The sequence below is a fragment of the Scleropages formosus genome, chromosome 2 (assembly GCF_900964775.1).
Source record: "Scleropages formosus chromosome 2, fSclFor1.1, whole genome shotgun sequence".
In the NCBI taxonomy this organism is placed as follows: Eukaryota; Metazoa; Chordata; class Actinopteri; order Osteoglossiformes; family Osteoglossidae; genus Scleropages; species Scleropages formosus.
In genome coordinates, this window is record NC_041807.1 from 17,371,767 (window position 1) to 17,393,164 (window position 21,398).

The 21,398-nt window shown below is 46.1% G+C and overlaps 1 protein-coding gene across 4 annotated transcripts in view; it reads left to right on the top strand.

Annotated features, from left to right (window-relative positions):
- Positions 1-21,398, top strand: part of LOC108931610 (protein MON2 homolog) — a 30,576-nt gene that overhangs the window by 1,127 nt on the left and 8,051 nt on the right. For 2 of the 4 annotated variants that reach the window (XM_029249311.1, XM_029249320.1), the window contains exons 2-26: positions 7,160-7,223; positions 7,460-7,587; positions 8,251-8,382; positions 9,454-9,583; positions 9,951-10,048; positions 10,195-10,320; positions 10,661-10,858; positions 11,106-11,230; positions 11,470-11,609; positions 12,344-12,500; positions 14,044-14,279; positions 15,185-15,266; positions 15,384-15,565; positions 16,801-16,913; positions 17,220-17,324; positions 17,441-17,521; positions 17,616-17,689; positions 17,792-17,882; positions 18,443-18,544; positions 18,856-18,858; positions 19,555-19,665; positions 19,944-20,119; positions 20,291-20,453; positions 20,540-20,833; positions 20,988-21,186. In XM_029249311.1, the coding sequence (XP_029105144.1) occupies positions 7,160-7,223; positions 7,460-7,587; positions 8,251-8,382; positions 9,454-9,583; positions 9,951-10,048; positions 10,195-10,320; positions 10,661-10,858; positions 11,106-11,230; positions 11,470-11,609; positions 12,344-12,500; positions 14,044-14,279; positions 15,185-15,266; positions 15,384-15,565; positions 16,801-16,913; positions 17,220-17,324; positions 17,441-17,521; positions 17,616-17,689; positions 17,792-17,882; positions 18,443-18,544; positions 18,856-18,858; positions 19,555-19,665; positions 19,944-20,119; positions 20,291-20,453; positions 20,540-20,833; positions 20,988-21,186 (3,310 nt within the window). The remainder of the gene's footprint in view (positions 1-7,159; positions 7,224-7,459; positions 7,588-8,250; positions 8,383-9,453; positions 9,584-9,950; positions 10,049-10,194; positions 10,321-10,660; positions 10,859-11,105; positions 11,231-11,469; positions 11,610-12,343; positions 12,501-14,043; positions 14,280-15,184; positions 15,267-15,383; positions 15,566-16,800; positions 16,914-17,219; positions 17,325-17,440; positions 17,522-17,615; positions 17,690-17,791; positions 17,883-18,442; positions 18,545-18,855; positions 18,859-19,554; positions 19,666-19,943; positions 20,120-20,290; positions 20,454-20,539; positions 20,834-20,987; positions 21,187-21,398) is intronic. The other 2 variants (XM_018747496.2, XM_029249323.1) reach the window with 1 other exon arrangement.

Sequence of the window (21,398 nt, forward strand, 5' to 3'; positions counted from 1 at the left end):
ATTTACGTTTATTCAAATAGCTCCAGGCTTTCCTCCAAACCAACTTTCAGATCAGAGACAACAAAAAGTGCATTTCACAGACAAATTATAGTTTTTTTTTTTTTTGGCACATCACACGAGCGACAGCGCAAGCGGTAAAACTGATGACGAGCTCCAATCTGCTCTGTCTCATATTAATATTCGGTGATTTTTTTTTTTCTTTTTTTTTAATAAGAAGCCGGCTCTAGTTGGTAAGTAAGAGACCAAGTGTAATTCGTTTCTGAACACTGAGTCACTCCTTTGTTTACCAAACATGGAAAATTTCCACCTCATTTCCTAAACATGGCCAAAACAGTTAAAAACCAAGTTGAGAATGTCAAAAAAATGACTACCTAACAAACCAATGATGATAATGAAATTGCTGAAATCACTTATTATACTTTCTACTCAACTTTCTTTGTAAAGTATTATTTGCAGTTATTCCTTATGAATAACCATTTGATCACTACAGGATCTCAATACAATTATTTTTGTAGTAGATAGGAGATCCAGAGAGAAGTGGTTTTAAAGAGATGTGTTTTGAGACCCTTCTTGAATGTTCAGAGGGATTCAGCAGTTCTGAGCGACAGAGGGAGACCGTGCCACCATACTGGAGCCAGAACTGAAAGCTTTTGGGCTTTTCATTTTGGACCTCTTGTGTGTGATACTGCCAAGTGGGCGGAGGTGGAGGAGTGTAGTAGTCTGGTTGAAGTGTGGCGAATGATCAGGTCCTGGAGGTATTGGGGGCAATTCCAGTGGTGATCTTGTACACTGTAACTGGAGTGTTGAACTTAATACAGGCAGCTTAAGGAAGCTAGTGGAGAGAGATGAGGGGGTGTGGCAGGGTGTCACTAGTGTCTATTGTTATTTCAAAGTCGGATTACATTATTTATTATGGCTTTTGCTTCATAGAGTACAAGTGGTCCCCGATTTACGATGGGGTTAAATTCTGCAAAACCCATTGTAAGTTGAAAATGCATTTAATACACCAAACCTACCAAACATCACAACCTAGCATACGTGCGATGGCCATTACGGGCTTGTCGCCTTCATGCTGGGCAATTATCTTGAGTTTCTCCTCAAGAGTAATTGTCCTCCTCCTCTTCTCACCAGTAGCAGGAGACACAGATGAGCATTCCTGTTATATTATGGATGCACAAAACACAACATAGATACAGGGGGGTATTTTTATAGCTGACCGCTGGGAGATGCGGATTGCTGCCGCTGCCCAGCATTGCGAGAGAGTGTCGCACCGCATATTGCTTGCCCGGGAAAAAATCAAAATTCGAAGTACGGTTTCTACTGAATGTCTATCACCAGCTCACCATCGTAAAGTCAAAAAATTGTAAGTCGAGGAGCTGTAATACACACCCGCTTCTCTGGGGGAGGGTAGAAGGGAGTGTTTAGAGTTGTCAGCAATTAAAAGACCTAGGTTTGAATCTCTGCTCCTTACTGTCGTACCCTGAGCAGGGTACTTAGATTGAATTGCTCCAGTGAAAATTGCTCAGATGTACAAATGGGAAAATATATGAATATATCTTAATATATACAAAGCTGACATTGTAAGTTGCTTGAAAGAAAGGAATAAACCAGGTTAATAATAATAATAATAATAATAATAATAAATTCTTTCCTTTAAAGTAGGGGGGCGCGGCGGGTTTGGCCGGGTCCTGCTCTCTGGTGGGTCTGGGGTTCCAGTTCTACTTGGGGTGCCTTGCTATGGACTGGCGTCCCGTCCTGGGTGTGTCCCCTCCCCCTCCAGCCTTGCGCCCTGTGTTGCTGGGTTAGGCTCTGGCTTGCTGCAACCCCACTCAGGACAAGCGGTTTCAGACTGTATTTGTGTGTGTGTTTTAAAGTACATCGGCATCTGTTAAGCTATTTTCTTATGTGGGATATATTAGCGTCCGTATCTGATTGTGATTTAATAGATAAGTAGGTTACACTTTGGACTTTACAATCTTTCTGTAACACCGAAAGATTGCAGTATAGATGTGCAGTACACGTATGTAAGAGTCTTTCCCTGTGTCAAGGCTTGTGTTACTAATCTGATTTGCTGACTTTGTAATGTTGTCTGAGCCTCAGCACGTTGACAGGATCTGCAATCTCTCACTTTGTTTTCTCACCGAAGGATTGTGGTTTACATTCGTTCATTTACCCGGCGCTTTTCTGCAAAGCGACTTACAACGTTGAGCAGCTAGCATAAATGTACCCATTGATACAGCTCAGCTGGACAGTTTTCACCAGAGAAATTGAGGGTATGTGCCTCAATCAAGGGTACTACAGCAGGATGTGGGATTCGAACATGCAACCGCCGAGTCCGAGGGCGACACCTCGATCCGCTATGCCGCCTGCTACCGTGCTCGTTCAGTATACAGTTCTGTGTGGGCAGCCATCCGCGATGGATTAATAGGCTTGAGGAAGTGGTTTCCTCTCTCGCCGCATTCAGTGTGGGACTGATCACATTTAGAGCTCTTCACAAGACCCTGGATCATTTGAATTGCTAAGTGATTTCCTTTAAATTTGCGCTGAGCAATATTCTGAACCATGCATGTGTCTAAAAGTGCCAAGATGAGCCTTTGAAGGAGATGTGAAGGGCTGCTTTGAGGCCAATAAGCACGTGTGTCCTGTGCTCCAAGAAATGAGGCTTTTCTCACCACTCTGTTATTCCAGTGAAGGCTCAGCACGTGGGTGAGAACAATGGCTGTGTTGAAACCCCAGCTGTTTTTTTTTTTTTTTTTTTTTAAATTTGTAAATAATCGGCAACCACCGTTCTTCGCCCTTCTGTCCTGTTCGGCTGTTCATTGTCACACAGCAGTGCTGCAAAGCTCTTGCGATTTATTTTCCTCCTTGCCTCTCGCCGATTTGCTGGAGAAGTCATGGGAAATACAGTACAACGGCGGTTGCTGCCAACGTGTTGACCTTGTGGCTGTTTTTCCGTTTCCTAGATTAAAGTGACCCCAAGGCTTTCAGGGAGATGCAGCTGGCAAAATTTTATTATAGCTTTTTTTTTGCATGTCATTTGTTTTAGATGCAGACAGACCCGCTGATTGTTTCCTTCATGTTTTACACTGCAATGATGATGATTCAAATTTCAAACCTATATTTTATTGAATTAAACAGAGTGATTATTCAGGCATTATTAAATAGGAAGAAAACGACACCAGGATCTGCGTTTATAATTAGATTTTGGTGTTTTTTTTTTTTTTTTTTTTTTTTTTTTGGAGGGTCCACAGAAGGGGGCACAGATCCACCCGGAGAGAAATGTGGTGCTTGTGCCAGAGAGCATGATGGGACTTTGCTATTCAAAAGTCTGAGCACAGCGATGACCTCAGAATGGAACAGCTGTGTTCATGAGGAGCTTCCTGTAGTCTCTTAACAAAGGACTTATGTGTGAGAAGCTCCCCCCCCCCAAGAGTGTTTGTCTTTGTTAATGAGCGATTTGTTGTGCTGTTCGGCATAACTTTATTAATGTCCCTGATTTATCCCAAGCAACTTACAATGTCTTACTCTACTTACAATTATTTTACCCCTTTATACAACTAGGTAATCTTGCTGAAGCTATTTTTAGGATAAGTATACTTTGCTCGAGGGTACTAACCACTGGAGGTGGGATTCGAACCTGCGACCGTTGGGTCCAAAGACAGCAGTTCTAACCACTACACTGTCAGCTGCCTACTTGCTCTTGAAAGTTAGAAGTACAGGTCAGAACCGTGGTCATTTGCGGTTTCACCGACCACTTTCTCTGATAGATAATATTCAGCAGTTTAACTGATCTACTTTTCTGAAGACTAGAGCTTCAATTCTGCAGAGATAAGTTTTCAATTTAGGTGACATCCAACCAATTATTTTTGCCACGAAGTCTAGATTGGTTTAAAAAGGTCAACTTTTCTCAGGTTGCTAATTGGAGGCAGTTCTTGAATGTCAGATCTAAACTTCAGCTGGTCTCCTAGTTTAAATAGTAATTGAGAAAAAGGCTTTGGTTTGAGCCTTCAGGTGAGTTTTTAATGTTAGGATTTCCTTGAAGGGCTTTTCAACATTCAGAACATTTTCCCACAGCCTTCAGTGACTTCAGACAGATGACATTTTGCTCAGATGTCGGCGCGGATTCCTTCCGCAGCTGCTTTCATTGCCACTGGGAGTCTCGTGAAAGATTAAGGGCCCGCGGTCTTGCTGCTTGCTCGGCGTTTGATGGAGCCTCGCTCACAACACGGGCTCGTGAGATTTCCCACTCGGCGCCAAAACCCCTCGACGGTCCGAGTGACCCGTTCACCCTTTCGAGTTGCAAAGTTTGGGATTTTTCCAGCGCTGGTGCACATGCTGATTCTGTTTGCTCCTACGGCACAACTCGCACTTTTGTCCATCGATACAGCCGCGTGTTTTCACTGCGGTAATTCACGTTGTCGTACTCAGCAGGGTGGTTTAATGGAACCTGAAGCGACCACCTTCAGATGCCAGGTCTGCGCTCTTTGTGATTCTACCTCTGCTGCTCCTTTAATATGCCAGGAGTGATGTGAGGTGAACAGAGGATTGTAGAGCTTATGCTCCATCCTGTAGCTTGCTCTTGCGTGGTAAGGGGACCTTGCTGTGGTAATTTCCTGTGTGGACGGGTGACTGCAGGCACACCCAGCTGCCACACCGCAGCGCAGCCCTCTGTGCTTGTCTGTGTCCCCCCCCACCCAGCCCTGTGTTGCTCTCTTTCAGCGTGGGGACAAGCATGGCTGAGAGGGAGCACAGAGCCCCACGGTGCATGGAAAACTGCCTTTTCTTCCAGCTCTGTCTCGGAGAAGACGGTCACACGCGAGGCGTCCAGCTTTTTTCAAGGAGGTTCACGACGGTCTCCATTGATTAAAGCCATCCTACATAAGGCCGATTCTTCTGCCTTTCGTCAAGGATTGACCCCAGTGGGCGGGTGAAAGGGTAGTACAGGACCTCAACCCCACTACCGCACCCCTCTGAGGCCATGGCAGGTCAAGGGGAAGAGAGGGGCGGCCGACCGCAGTGCAGTCACTCCTTATCCCGGCAGATAAAGCGTCTGCCCCGCGCAGCCCTCTCGCTTATCTTCTAATCCACCCAGCCGCCGTTCATGGAAGCAGAAACGGCCTTTTTTGTGCTAAAAACGAGGGCAACGCAGATGAATCGCAGCTCATGGTCTGCTCCTCAGAGGTGTGCCCCCCCCGCCGTAAGGTCAGAGCGCCGGAGACCACAGCGCATGTCACACGTGGCCATCGTTACCAGCTGGATTTTATTTAAACGTTAAGTGCAAAGAGGGGGCATTAAAGAGGCTAAGCTCCTCCTGGATTCAGAAAGCTATTCAGAGTGTAATTCTAAATGGCGTCCGAGTGTCTTTGAGCCTTTTTTAAATTATTTTTTTAAACAAAACAAAACCTCAATTTACTAAGAAGAAAATCCAACCCCGCATCAAGAAAAAAGTGATTTAATTAAAACTCCATCCCAGAGGGAGTAACTTCAGTGAGATAAAATGGCAGCTGCGCAATAATACCAGTATCATTTGCTTTTGCTCCGGGGTTCGAAAAATAATAAACTCTCTCCAGTATCAGGGAAAAAGTGTGAGTGTCTTAGACTTCTGATCCAGTTGTGGGGAGACTGATTAGTGATAAGTGGTTACTCATCTTCTCATTTATATTATAGTGTGAGTGTTAGTGCAGTAGTGTATGACAATTTTTAAAAAAATTTTAATATTATTATGTAGCGGACCCTTTTCTCAAGGTGAATCCCATTATTAGGTGTATGCACTGAGCTACTCACATTTACTCATTTTTACCACATCAGTTTGGGGTACGTCAAGGGTACTGCGGTGTTCCTTCGACTGCAGGGTGACGGCTCAACGTGCTACGCAGCCCTCTGTCCCGTACGCCAAACTGTACAATAATGTAGCGTCTTCCCAGGCAGTCATTCAGTTTTTACCCATGTAGCATGTTGGCTCAGAGGCGGTTGTGTGTCGACCGGCAGTCTCATACTGGGTGTGGACCGAGTAGCGCCGTGTGGCGGTCTTTCCCACTCCTCTCAGTGGAATCCACTCTCTTGCTACTCTCTCTCCTTGCCCCTTGGAATTTGGGCTCCTTTGACTGTGAACAAAGACTCCTGCGGAGGCTTCCGCTTGTGAAGATTATTTTTAAACCCCTTCGCCGATAAAGCCAAGAGCTTTGCACGGAATTAGCTAGCCTCGCGGTCTCGTGTTTTAGTAACCGGGAGGTCAAGAGGTCAAATGCCATTATGTACGCCCTCCTGCCTCGTCCTTGTGGCCCCAGGCATGTCGGACATCGCATACTGGCCGTGTAAGTGTGATGCCCAATGGACAGAATAATGGACAAAGAAAACCAAGACAATAACAGACTCTTGAGTTGTGCATATTGTAACGACCCGTGTTACTGTGTTTTAGCGGGAAATGCGTGTGTTGTGATTGGTTGACGTTTGGTGGCGTGCAGGGAATATAAGGAGGTGATTGCGTCTGCCATGGGAAGAGAGAGAGGGAGAGAGAGAAGAGAGCCTGGGGGCGCTAAGCAGACTGGGAAGGCTGACTGGACGCGCGGGTCCTGGAGGAAACGGGGGTGCTTGGACCCAGAGCATTATTTCCCTGGTGCCGGTGTTGAATAAAGCGCTCAAGATGAATGCTGCCTCTGCATCCTTCTTTGTCCCATCCAAACCCACGGTGCTGCGTGTCACAATATTTTTGTGTCTAACAACTTGGCTCATTTGTTTTTGCTTAGAAATTTTGCCACTTCTTACAAGTTGCCAGGAAACACTTACACAAGGGTTAGGCTTTCTTTTGACCAGATATTCTGAGTACATGTGTGTGTGTTTGTGTGTGTTGATACACGTCACCGGGTGCCAGCGGAACCACAGGATCTCCTTGGTTTGGCGTCACATGCTAACACATGGGAAGGTGGAGAAAGGCCTGCTATGAGTTCTTGCAGGTATTCTGCCGCAGCCTGATAGGGGGCTTTCTGTATACATTTGAAGCAGCTGAGATACCTTGGGCATCTTCATTTCAGAAAATGTTCTTTTTTGACCCCATTTATCTGTACATGAACTTATTAAACCTTTGTGTGCAGTTAGCCCCATTAAAGTGCTGGTTTTTGGATCTCTGTTGCCTATACGTGTGAATTTCTGCCCTCTCCAGGCGGCAGAGTCGGGGATTGTGAAGATCAAAACCATCGCAGCGAGAAACACAGACATCTTGGCAGGTGCGTAGGAGGGCTCTGCCACCCCACAACTCCGGTACTCCACTAAAGCTAATGCCCTCTTAGTCACGGGACTAGTTAACAAAGACATGATTAACATTAAAGGTCATGTTAATAGCAGGAAAAGGGTAAAAGCTATGGTGTTATCAACACATTTTTCATGCTTGGTAGTTGGACGTTGCGCCCGACTGGCGCTGCCCTCTGTTAAACTGGGCTCGGTTAAGTCCATCTCCCCACAGCCCTGAAGGAGCACAGCTCGGAGGTGGTGCAGCCTTTCCTCATGGGCTGCGGAACCAAGGAGCCCAAGATCACACAGCTCTGCCTAGCTGCCATCCAGAGACTCATGTCGCACGAGGTTGTGTCTGAGGTACAGCCACGACACTTTATTCATAACCAAGTGTCATTGTTTAATAGTGTGTTCCTCATAGTGTTTCATTTCTTTTTTTATAATGTCAGTGTTTAGTTACAGTGTAATCTGTGGCATCCCTTTCAAAATGTTCAGGTTTGAGCCTTGGTGGGCTCACCTTGTCTTATCATTAACTGTCATTGCTAGTCATTTTAAATAGAAAGTAACTTGGAGGGAATCCCAAACATAGAATTTTTTTAACAAAACATAACCAGTGCTAGATACCCGAACACTGACTGAGACCCAAGCAGTAAGAAATATGGTGTCTAGTAACTTATTATTGTACTGTTGATTGTCAAAAAGAAAACAACGTGGAAGGTGCTCTGTCATTGCTGTTGCTCCTCTTTGGGTGTGTTCACGGCTTTATTTCCCTGATTTAATGGTCTGCACTGTAACAATGTGTGAATACATGAATACACGTCTCCCCCAGCAAACACCCCAAAGCCCTCCTGTGTCCTTAACCCCTGGGTTGCCGTCTTTAGAGGATTTTTTTTAATGGAAGATTCCCAGTTTGAGTGTATGTTCGCACGTGCAAAGTGAGCAGGAGAAAGAAAGATGTGAACATGTGAAACATTAGTTGTGTGTGTGTCCATACACATGTGGTGCGTGTACCTATGTCCACAGGCAGCTGCAGGGAACATCATCAACATGCTGTGGCAGCTGATGGAGAACGGCCTGGAGGAGCTAAAGCTGCTACAGACAGTCCTAGTGCTGCTGACCACCAACACAGTCGTGCACGATGAGGTCCTCTCCAAGGTTGGCAGACGGTCGTTCGAACGTGGTCATAGAGAGACTGTCGTATACAGACTGTTACACCACAAGGTCTTCTCTTCGGTACTCTTCACTGGTTACCTGTGTTATGAACACTTGGGCTATCAAATTTTCAAGTAAAAATGTTTCAGTTTATTTATCTTTAGTAGTGTTTTCTTTATTTTTCTAATTTCTAAAATTTCTGGCTATTGTGGAGCAAAAGCTGTCTGTGTTTCTTCATCCTGCCTCTAGTTGGCAGTAAAACACACCGGGGTGGTCCAGAAACGGAGTGGGAGTTTGGGACCACCTTCATTCAACTCTCTTACGTAGTATTTAGTATGGGTTTTTTGTGAGATTGTATTCTTCTTTTCAGATATTTTAAATTAGTTTTCATTTTAATGCGGCTAAAAGTTAATAAAAATATTAAAATTAAAACACAACATTGTTTTTTTTCTTATTTAAATCTATGTCTCTAAGATTTTTGCATGACCTCAACCGTAAATAAATTGAGAGACACTTTTAAATGGAATTAAAGTTAATTAAAATAATGAAAGTGTTTGAGTAGTAGCATCACTTCCAGAGTGTACCATGCCCTAAGCCTCTGAGATCCTGGACCACATCTAGCCTGCAAGTTGTTGATAATGGTTAGATGGAAGTGTTTCAGAGTATGTTTAATTAATTATAGCCTTGTTTGAGGTTTTTATAGAACCTGATCTATTAAGTGGATTAAAATGTATTGTTCAGGTTTTATTAATTGCATCTTAGTGGTTAAATAGATTTTGGAGTTATCAGCACAACTAGAAAATTCATAACTTGATTTGTTCATAGGTTAAGGACCCAGTGTACTCTGATTGCTCTAGTGATGAGTATGCTATTAATTCTTTAGTAGTCTAGTTTTGTGCTCTTAAATTCTCAAGAGTCTCCTTGTTCCTCCTCCAAGGTAGGGAAAGTCTTGTGACTGACTTGTTCCTGATTTGATTGATGGTGTGTTTTCTCTGTGATTTTGATGGATGGTGTGTGTCAGAGGTGGTGATGAAGAGAGCTGTGAAGGAAGTGACAGGCCCTCTCTTTCTTCAGGCCATCGTCCTGTGCTTCCGCCTCCACTTCACCAAGGACAACATCACCAATAACACGGCAGCCGCCACCGTGAGGCAGGTCGTCACCGTTGTCTTCGAGCGGATGGTCGCTGAGGATGAGCGCTACAAAGGTTAGGGTGCTGCCGGTTTCTCCACATAATCTAGTTTAAGGACTGAATAGCCTCAGCAGTTATTTAGATTTATATATTTACAAACCTTAGATCAGCATACATCTCAAAATTGGCTTTGAAACGCAGCTGGAAAATGATTTTAATAAAGGCAGATTTTTTCGCACTTGGATTTAGTCAAATGAGAATATTTTTTTGTTTCAAAATTACCTGCAGTATGTGAAAGACTTGTTCCTATAAACTCTGGCTAAATTGAAATGTGTGACCCTGTCGTTCCTGTAGTGGATGGAGGTGAGATGAGGCTTCTGAAGGTTGCAGTCTGTCTCAGGTGTCACGCCTTCTCTTCCTTACTCCGCTGTACCCACTACAGGTGTTGAGGACCAGCCACCTCTGGTCCAGGGCAACAGCAACCGCCGGTCCATCAGCACGTTGAGGCCCAGTGCCAAGGATGCCTACATGCTGTTTCAGGTGCCGTTTTCCCTGGCTCCACCTCCACAGGGCGCAACCCATTTGGCCCAGAGGCCTCTCAGCTCTCGCTCATGTTTTGGTCCATGATACACTGCTCATCCGCTCGGAGAGGGTTAACTCTTGACACCAACGCTTTTTTTATGCAGGACCTGTGCCAGCTGGTGAATGCTGATGCCCCCTATTGGCTGGTGGGCATGACCGAGATGACGCGCACATTTGGCCTGGAGCTTCTGGAGTCTGTGCTGAATGACTTCCCAGGTGTTTTTCTGCAGGTATGCTCCCATTGCCCAGTTTGCCTTTTGTTCTGCATAACTGAGCACTTTTTTTTTTTTTCTAAACTACTACTCCAGCTTTGAATTTATGAGAATGCTTTTTCTTTTTTTTTTTTTTCCCCCCCCTGAGTCAGGTACTCACCAGGTCCTTTTTTTCCACTCCCTGTTGTGGAAATTGTGCTTCTCACTAGAGGGCAGCACAGCAGTGTACACTGTATGTTGAATATCGTTCCAAACACCAGATCCCTACAGTAGAGTGTGATGGGAAGATTCCTTGTGTGAGTGTGTCTGGCCTTTCTGTGCCCGACCCCTTCAGCACTGACAGCCTCGCTCTCCACAGCACCAGGAGTTCAGCTTCCTCCTGAAGGAGCGCGTCTGCCCACTTGTCATCAAGCTCTTCTCACCCAATATTAAATTCCGGCAAGGTGGTGGCTCCACAGCGCCCCCTTCTGCTCCAGTGGAGAAGCCCTACTTCCCCATCTGCATGCGGCTGCTGCGCGTGGTGTCTGTTCTGGTCAAGCACTACTACAGCTTGCTGGTGAGTGCTACACACACCTGGGCAGTTGCCTATTGTCTCCCACACCACCTGGTTATTTTAGCTGTTACAGTCCTTTAAAATTTATTTCAGATTATTGTGGACTCATTTATATGTCATCCGGGTTTAGAAGCAGTTTTGTTGAGTGTAGTATAAATGGAGCATTAGCAGTAGTTGTTACAGGACTGTTTTGGCCCCCATTGAGAGTTACTGCAGTAACAATTTGCCCCCCTCTGGGATTGTGTTCTAGGTGACAGAGTGCGAGATCTTCCTGTCCCTGCTGGTGAAGTTTCTGGATGGGGAGAAGCCACAGTGGCTGCGGGCTGTGGCGGTCGAGTCCATCCACAGGCTGTGCGCACAGCCACACCTGCTCCGGTAAGGCTTTGGGAGCGGCATCCAGAGGAGTCAGTTGTGCACCTCCCATGTCCTGCATGGAATTGCGCTTTGATGGCTTTATGTTGACACGTTTCGCCATTCCTCCAAGTTGAGCGCTTTGAAATTAAAAATTGTGTAACGGTCACCCTGTAATCTGAGTGTGTGGCTGCGCTGAAAGGCACGTCCTGAGCTTTTCCTGACCTTGGACCTCATCCTCCTGACGTTGTCTTCCTCTGCAGGTCGTTCTGTCAGTCCTATGACATGAAGCCTCATTCCACCAAAGTGTTCCGGGACATTGTCAATGCACTGGGCTCCTTCATCCAGTCGCTCTTCGTCACGCCCAGTTCAGGCCTTCTTGCCCCTGGCAGTACTCCTTTGGGTAAATAGGGGGTAGGGTGCTCTGGAAATGGTTCTCATGCATCCATTCAAGATGTCTTATGGGATATTGTGGGGCGGTGGATATTTTAGTGATCGAGTACAGGTGGTCAGAGTGGTGTGAGTGCCTTTAGACTGGAATGTCCCAGGTTTGAATCCCATCTCCTGCTGTAGAATGCTTGATCAAGGTTCTTACCTTAAATTGCTCCAATAGAAATAACCAAGCTGTATAAACGGGTAAATAATTGTAAGTAGCTTAACATTGTAAGTTGCTCCGGAGAAAAATATCAGCTGAAGGAATGAAGAGAAACTTGCAGCCAGAAGGCTTGAAGTTGAAATTCCAGGAGCAGCCACGCTGCTGAGCCCATGTTTGAGATGTATTTTTAATTGCTGTATTGAAATATTCATCTACATAGATGGTTTCTTTGAGTCACCATGAAAAAAAGCCTGCTCTTACTTGCTTTAAGGGCATACGCTTACAAATAGGCATAGCAGTGCAGCTGAGAGGCAGTGTGTGTTGTTCTAATGTCTATTGACACATAGAATTGGTATCGTTGTTGGTCATATACATTCCAGGTTAAGCGTTCATTAATATTCATGAGCTCAAGATAAGTAGTCTCCTCGGCACCTTACGCTGAGATGGGAAGCAGCGAATGCATCTTGTCAGTGGGTTAGATGTGTTACTTTGAGTGTTGCTTCACAGAATACTGGGGTCTATGGTGTCACTGTCTCTCATAGGTGGGTCCGGGTTGAGTGGACAAGCTTCGTCCCAGGGTGGTCCCGGAACAGGGTGTGCGGCTGGGGGGACCATAAGCGCTCAGGCTGCTTTTGAGTACCGTGGCACCTGGATCCCCCTCGTGACTGTCAGCGTCCAAGGCAGCGTCAAGGCTACCTAGTGAGTATGAGCCGGGCCTGGGGCACACCAGGAGTGGACTTGCAGTGACCGTTTACGTATTTACCAGTGAATGGGGAAGACCTGCTCTGAGAGTTTATATACTGAGCAATGCAAGGGGATCAGACTTGCAGCTTAAGTTACTTATTCAGCAGCTCGTCATTTAGTCATTCTATAACACTGGGTACAGCGTACCTGTTTATGTTTACTGTTTTGATCCTTCTTATTTGCTACTATTAGTTTCCCTCTGTGGAGTCATAAGCGGGCAGTAAAGCCCATAAAGAGGAAAAGCAGGGATAGAGGAGTAGGCTGCAATTTGCAATAGGTGCCCTTGGCTAATGGTGAATGATACATTTATTGTTTGTTCTTAGTAGCACAAACTTATTGGAGAGGAGTTCTCACTTTGTGAAGCTGAGCTCCACTCGGAAGATGGTGAACATCTGGTGCGCGTGCTCTCCCTGCACCTCGTTGTTAATTAGGCACTTGTTTGCCCTAAAAGCAGCGCAAATGATTTATTAGGATATACAAACTCTGTGTCTGTGTATACGTACTGTCTGGCATGTTTGCTGTGAGCTTTGAAGCACTGAGCGTCCCACAAGGCAAGGAAAGCTAGAAATCGTCTTGCTTTGCACACCTGTGGCCCTTCGAAGGATACCGAGTTTGATCGGTTTGCCCGCATTTCAGGAACCTTTCTTCATCGGTGAGCCAGAATGGAAGGATATAGGATGAACATGTGCGGCGGGTCCACAGTGATCTGCTGCTGAAACAAACTGTAAATCGGGAGTCTGAGGGTCAAAAAATGCCTGCGGTGTTAAAGTGTCCTTAAGAGGCAGTTATTGTGGGTACTTTTTGACTTACCCTTGTAGATTGGAAAGTAATGAAGGAAGAAACAAATTTAGAACCACAGCTACTTCTCCATTTTTCTGTTGGGAAAATGTGAAGGGTCTACCCTGCAGTACCTTTTATGCACTTGCGCAGATTCTAGAATGTCTTTTGCCAGCAGAAATGAAAAGGCAAAAGGTGCTGTTCACATCCGCAACTGGTCAGCAGCATGAGGTCCCCGAGCAGCACGGTCGAGTTCCTGATGTTGCTTCTGTTGTCTAGACTGTTTCCTTACTGGGAGAACAGTCTGGGGAGATGGAGAGGGGACCTGATGACTGGTTTATTGATTGAGTTGTCCCTTGCCGAATCAGGGCGCAGAATTGGTACTGAGTGTTTATGGTCAGTCGGCTGCTAGTGCTACAGGGGCCTCTAGAGAAGCTCATGTTCTCCTTGTGGCACATCCCACATCTCCTTCGCTATCATGGCCCTTCTCTCACACATCAAATCAAAGGAATAATGCTGAGGGGAGGAGGCTCACTTGCCAACCGTGGCCATATTGTCCTTCATCTACAAATGGACATCTCTTGCAGTGAGGTAGCCGTTGGAAGGAAGAGAGAGCTGAGTCAGGTGCTCACCAGGTCAGACCCTGTGAGACGTGTGCAGTTTGTTCACTCAGCCTGACCTGGAGAACCATTTCACACCATCGCCCCCTGTTTGATTATAGCTTGGAAATGCTGGACAAGGTGGAGCCTCCCAGCATCCCGGAAGGCTACGCCCTCTCTGTGGCCTTCAGTGCCCTGCTAGACCTGGTGAGGGGCATCACCTCCATGATTGAGAGGGAACTGACCGAGGAGGAGGTTGAAGAAGAGGCGGAGGAAGTTTCTCGGAGGGATTCGGAGCCAGCTCGTAGCCTGGAGGGAGAGGACTCAACCCAGGGCCTGGCTGGAGAGAAGGAACCGAGTGAGTGGCCTTTTAACCCCATGTGATCGCAGGGAACTGGCTTTAATTGACGCTATGTCACACGAGTGGTTTTGGTGCATTTTTTGGCCATGGACTAGTTAAAATCTGTAGACCAAGACTGCTTTGTTCAGCCCCCCTCTTTCAAAATTCTCATAGTGAGATGTATTCCAAGTAGTGGATGTTCACCACACTGTGGTGGGGCCACACCCAGAAGCAGCTTGTTTCTCCCATGTGGCCTTTCCATTCTCCTTACCCAGCACAGCCGTTTCCTTGGTAATACTGTGTGCTGTCAACGAGGGATGCACCTTAACGACCGTGCCATTTTCGGACCGTGTTCACCAATGCTCGTTTTAGGGACCGCGCTTATAATTACATATTCTTTAATGTCTATGACCGAACAACATGATCTACAAACATTAACCTTTGCGCAGGCAACACAATCACACATGCGCATTGCTTACAGGTGTACCATGAATACTGAATTCATTATTATTTAGAAATAAACATATAATTAACATTATATATCTAACTTTAAATAAAGAAAGCAAGGCTTTCCAATTTTCAGTGTTTTTGCCGGGAAATAAGAATACGGGGATGTTAATTCTGAAATGTGTATACATTAGTTTGGTCTACTATATTTTATGCAAAATTTTTCATGTATATTCTGTATCATATGACATCATGGACAAAGGTTAAGACATTTGTTGTGCATTATTTTAAAATGTTGTGGCATGGGGGTGGTAGGAGATGGACTTACAGGGTTTTAATACACGCGTAAAACAAATCATTCACCTAAAGTGCCATCTTTAATGCCAGTCTTCCTGCCTGAAATTCCACTGTAGAGCTTTCAGAAGGCATTCCCATTGGATGGACCTTTCTTGAGCTTTGCCATTGTGTTTTGTCAGGTCCTAGGCTGGTGTGGGAGGAGATGGTCAATGCGTGTTGGTGTGGCCTTCTTGCTGCACTCTCCCTCCTACTAGATGCCAGGTAACCCTCCATGTATCTTTTGTGATACGTTTGTGGACTGATGGGTGTGTGGAGGCTTGTTGAAGTCACTGAACTTCTGTCCATGTTTGCGGCGGATTCCGCGTTGTCTGTCCCCAGCACGGACGAGACCGCCACCGAAAGCATCCTGAAAGCTGAGCTGACGATGGCGTCCCTGTGCGGGCGCCTGGGCTTGGTCACTCCACGTGATGCCTTTATCACAGCCGTCTGCAAAGCCTCTCTGCCGCCGCACTACGCCCTGACTGTGCTGAGCAGCTCTGCAGCCTGCCTCTCCAACAAGTGTAAGTTTTTTTTTTTTTTTTTTTTTTTTGCGCCTTACCCACCCTCTGGCCAATCAGCTTTTCTGCACCTCAGCAGTGCGCACTCTACAGTATGTCCCCAGTTGTCTTCCTCCCCCGTTTCCTGTTCTTAGATAAATTACTGCATTAATATAGGTGATACTATCCCTTGTTGGCAAGTGCCGGTGTGAGGTGTGAGGTCAAGGCCTCTGTTTGCCAGGGGACCTAATTTTCAGTCTCGCCATCATGACATCCTCTTACCCTAGTGCCCAAGGGATGGTTCAGAGCTAGTAATTAGTCACAACAGCACTGACCTGTTCAGGGAACCTTTGGATCAGCTGCAGCAACTTAACGTTATGTTGACTGTGATGAAGGAATGATGAATGGGACTTCTTAACACAGAGAACACTCAAATTAGCGAAAGCTCATTAACGGTTCATACAAATTTTAATTGGGCCGTTTTAATATTTATTCTTGTCCCTGTAGCTTTGCAGTTGAGTAGTTCTCACCCTTTGCCTATTAGGCAGCTGTTGTGTCACCCGAATAGCAACGGAGAGTCCTGCAGGACAACACCTCATGTTCAGTGTGAACGTGTGGTGTCTCCCGTCTGCCTGCCAGACTGAATGTTCACTGAACTGCACATCTGTAGAGAGTTGGTGAGCTTGTTGTATCCTGGAAGCCACCTGTGGAGTGGCAGCGGCAGGAGGCAGAGCTACGCTGTGCTGCCATGCCCCCCTCAGCTTCACTTGTTTTTGCCAGATGTTTTTCAATGCACTATCGGTGATGTAATCACTGGAAGGTAGTTTGTGCAGTGGGTGCTGAAGAATGAATTACTCGTACATACAGCTGCTGCAGATGTGCCGTGCTTCCAGTCTCTTCTACCTCTAGCTTTTAGTAAATTTTTTTTAACCCCTACTTTTAAACTGTGTTGTGTCCCCAATTCAGAGCAGACATAGAAAGTATTGGTCCTCACACACTGTTGGTGGGCTGTGGCTGTTGTTCCAGATCAGCTAGGAATTACTCAGTCTGTTTTTTTTTTTTTTTTTTTTTAAAATTCTAGAAGCATCTCACAATTCATATCACAGCAGATTGTAGGTTAACTACTGGCCTGTAGCCCCTCTCACAAGCCTAAAGTACAAGGGTCTCACTTAATGAGAGTCTTTGCACCATAAATGCGATCAGATAAAACACACTTGAATCGCTTGAGTGTGTGCTCAACATTGTGTGTGTTTCTGCAGCATACTCCATTCAAGGCCAGAATGTTCAGATGATCAGCCCATCCAGCGAGTCCCATCAGCAGGTTGTGGCTGTGGGGCAGCCGCTAGCAGCCCAACCACAAGGCACTGTAGTGGTAAGGGAGGCACCTCCTCTAAGTGCACCATGCTGGGGGGTAAAATGGAAACCTAAACCTGTAGCAAGGGTCTCATTAAGGTTGAAATGAATGTGTTGTGGCCAGTTCAAAATTCTTGCTGCATTCTTTCTGAGTTTCAGGTTGTTTGAACTGAATCATATCCTCTCCCTGCTCCTTTTCCGGTCTTTTTTTTTCCTCTTATTCTGGTCCATCCTGTTCATTCTTTCTGCAACCTCTGTTTTTCATTTATTTTAAATAACTCCTGGCTTTCCATTTGGTCCTGTGCCTCCTTGTGGTTGCTGCCAGCTGACAGCGAAGAATATCCAGTGCATGCGCACCCTGCTGAACCTGGCACATTGCCATGGAGCTGTGCTGGGGACATCCTGGCAGTTGGTCTTGGCCACCCTACAGGTATCCCTGCTGCGATATCGTAGTGCACCAGCTAACCCGTTACATTTTCTCAGCTGATGTTGGCTGTTGTGGTTGTGCCCCCCTCATTCCCACACTCTTTTCTCTCTGCGCTCCAGCACTTGGTGTGGATTCTAGGCCTGAAGCCTGGGAGTGGAGGTGCTCTGAAGCCTGGGCGAGCAGTGGAAGGTCCCAGCACGGTGAGGGTGCACCCTGCCACCCTTTTGTCCCTCCTCAGTTCACTGAGACCACAGTACCATGGTATCATCAGTTTACTCTTCCTTCCACTTGCAGGTGTTGACCACGGCCGTGATGACTGACCTCCCTGTCATTTCCAACATCCTGTCCAGACTGTTTGAGAGCTCCCAGTGAGTACGGATGTGTGGTTTTTCCATACAAAGCGGCCATGCTTTAAGAGTTTTAGATGGAGTACCATCGCCAAACCTTATACTATCTACAAACATGTACAGGTACCTTGATGACGTGTCACTGCATCACCTGATAAACGCCCTCTGCTCACTGTCTCTGGAGGCTATGGAGATGGCTTATGGCAACAACAAGGTGATCTCTTATTGATTCCTAGTACAACAGTGTCATCTGGGATGGTCATAGATTTCCAGCCAGTTTCAAGTTCAAGTTTAGTTTATTGTCATAGGTACAAGTACCGTGTACAAGTATCATGAAATTCTTCCTGAATGCTTCTCCACAGACTATGGACAAAGACAGAGACAATAGAAATACTGCACAAACAAAACAATGACAATGACAGTGAGTAGTGCAACAGCAATAGCAATAAATAATGGTAACAGTAGTAACAATAATGCCAGTTGACAGTAAGAGAACTCAGAATGAGAGAATAAGAATGAGAATGCTTAAAGTGGCAGTGTAATTTACCAATGTGCTTGGGAGGAGCAGTCCAACTCTAGTTACTAAAGGTGGCACATTGGTTAGTGTTGTATACTCTTAGAGCAGTGGGGTAAAAGCTGTTCCTGTACCTAGCAGTTTTGTGCTGGACATGGTTCTGAACACCAGACACTACAGATGAGCTGCTCATATTTGTGCCTTTAAGTTAGAGATTTAGCATCCTCTTGTTTTATTTATTTTTTGTTGGCCTTGATTAGGAACCCTCTCTCTTTGCGGTGGCGAAGCTGCTTGAGACCGGCCTGGTCAACATGGACCGTATCGAAATCCTGTGGCGGCCCCTCACCGGCCATCTGCTGGAGGTCAGCACATACACAAAGCCCATCACCCTGCGCTCTGTTCAGATCATGTTTGGCAAGAAGGAAAAATCAACATGACTCGTCTTAAATTTTTCATTTGGGTTTAAATAGATATTAGAAACTGCTGGGTTTAAGTTTCCACATACTGTCTGAGAACTAACCTGCAGAGCTTGTGACCGCTTCCTTCTCTTGGCTCAGTTTCATGTGCACTTGGCAGATTGACTCACAGTATTTGTATGTTGCGTGTGTGTGATCTGTTTGCCTTCATCTTGTCTCTCTATCTCTTTCTCTTTTGGACCATGTCTGTTTTACAGAAGGTAAGTTCAACGATCCTTCGGCTGGTTTTGTCTCCTGTGAAATGTAGATTTCACTTTGTGTCCTTCTTCACTCTATATTTTTGTGAAAGGATTACTTTATGAGGTCCATAACATTGTACCTGTTTGCACATTTTTGGCGTGTATTTTATTATTGAGCCCCTGTCCTTTCACAAAAATTGCATCTTGGAATTAAAAGTGCCATTGTTTTCTTGAATGTTGGGATGAATTTATGAATGTTGGGATGAACTGAAACGAGCATGTCATTACACAGCGATCCATCACCACACAAAGACAAAATCAGGGTAAATGTCTTTCGTGTACTTGTGCCTGTAGAATTTATTTATCATTGGGTTAAGGGTACAGATCACACCCACTACAGACACACAGTTAGCAAGGGTCATTGTTAAATTTTCAGAGGCAAAGGCACAGACTATGATGAAGGGGCAAAAACAGTTTTCTTCATACTGAAAACCAGACAGATGTACCCCCTCTCTCAAAAACGCATAGATACACGTACACATACCCTACTGAAGGGTCTCACTGCACTGCTTCCTGTCTTTTTTACCAATGATTTCCATCTATTCGTTCATTTATGTGTTAGCTGTAGTTTTGCAAGTCTCTTTCTCACTACTAATGTTTTTATTTCTCTTGTTCTCCACTTCTCCGTGTGTCTGTATGTCATGTTTTGTCCCTCAGGTGTGTCAGCATCCAAACTCCCGGATGAGGGAATGGGGCGCAGAGGCGTTGACCTCCCTGATCAAAGCAGGCTTAGCATATAAGCACGAGCCCCCGCTGTCCCAGAACCAGGTAACACCCTGGGGGTTGGGAACAGATAACCTTTAGTGAAAATGCCAACAGCATTGTTGTTTTTGGAGTGAACCCAAAGCGGATGCCTCTGCTGTCATGCAGTTCATTGTAAACACAAGACCCAAAGTGTTATGGGGTTCCATGTGCTCCGTGATGGCCTTGTTTGTTTCAAATTGGCCATGATTCTTTGGAGCTTGACAGGCAGATGCACGACTCAGTGCAACACTGTATAACACAGTTCCCTCCTGTTCTCCACCTTCCCCTCTCTTTCCCCCCAGAGGCTACAGCTGCTGTTGCTGAACCCGCTGCGAGAACTGTCCGATATCGTGCACCCGGACATCCGGCAGAAACAGCTGGAGAGCGTGTTGCAGATCCTGCAGAGCCAAGGAGATAGCCTGGGTCCAGGCTGGCCCCTGGTCCTAGGAGTGATTGGGGCCATCCGCAATGACCAGGGGTGAGTGGCAGGAGAAGGCTAGCATGCAGACAATGGATGGCCCCATCTTGGATTTGCGGTCACACATCTTTCTGTGAGGAATAAACGATGCACAGAAGACGGGACAACAATGGCAATGACACTGTGGTCAATGTTTGGGATCAGCGGTTCAAAGCAGCTATTGCTCTGCAGGGAATCCTTGATTCGAACGGCCTTCCAGTGCCTGCAACTGGTGGTGACAGACTTCCTTCCCACCATGCCTTGCACATGCCTCCAGATTGTTGTGGATGTGGCTGGCAGCTTCGGGCTTCAGAATCAAGAGCTGAACATCAGCTTGACCTCAATAGGACTGCTGGTGAGGTCCTGCGCAAGTTATTTAGATCAGAGCAGCTGTCTGGTTGAGTCACCGCTTAATGTAGCTTCTTTCTGTGATGTTCGCAGTGGAACATTTCAGACTACTTCTTCCAAAGGGCGGAGGCCATCGAGCAGGAGTTGAACAGGGAGGAGGTGCTGCTGGAGAGGCAGGCAGAGGAGAAGGGCATGGCCCTTAACCGGCCCTTCCACCCAGCTCCACCCTTTGACTGCCTGTGGCTGTGCCTATACGCCAAGCTGGGCGAGCTTTGCGTTGACCCTCGGCCTGCCGTGCGCAAGAGTGCCGGCCAGACACTCTTCTCCACCGTCACAGCCCATGGCGCCTTGCTCCAGCCACCCACCTGGCACACTGTGGTCTGGAAGGTAGCTGCTTGCCACTCCTGTGCTGGTTTGCATAATGAATATTTTACCCAAACCAAAGTAACCTTAATATGGACCATGTTGTATAGTTTGCCTGTTTATTCACAGATTTATTTTGCATCCTTTTTGTTATTACACCTGTTTGTGCGTGTATTAGGTGCTCTTCCACCTCCTGGACAGTGTTAGGAAGTCGTCCACCACTGCAGACAAGGAGAAAATCGAGTCCGGGGGCGGGAACATCTTGATCCACCACTCCCGAGACACAGCTGAGAAGCAGTGGGCGGAGACCTGGGTGCTCACGCTTGCTGGAGTGGCCCGCATCTTCAACACCAGGAGACGATTGCTGCAGTCACTCGGTGGGTTTAGGGCCACCATCAATTAGCTAGCTCAGGGCTGGCTAATATTCTTTGAAATAGAAGTACCATATGATGTGCATCGATCACGAGTCAGTGAGTTGTGTGCCTCATTAACCCTTTACAGTTCAACAATAGTGAGTTTTGTCTCTTCTGTAATCGAACACTCAGCAGAGCTGGTTTCTTTATGCTTTCTGTTACAATAGCAGTACTTA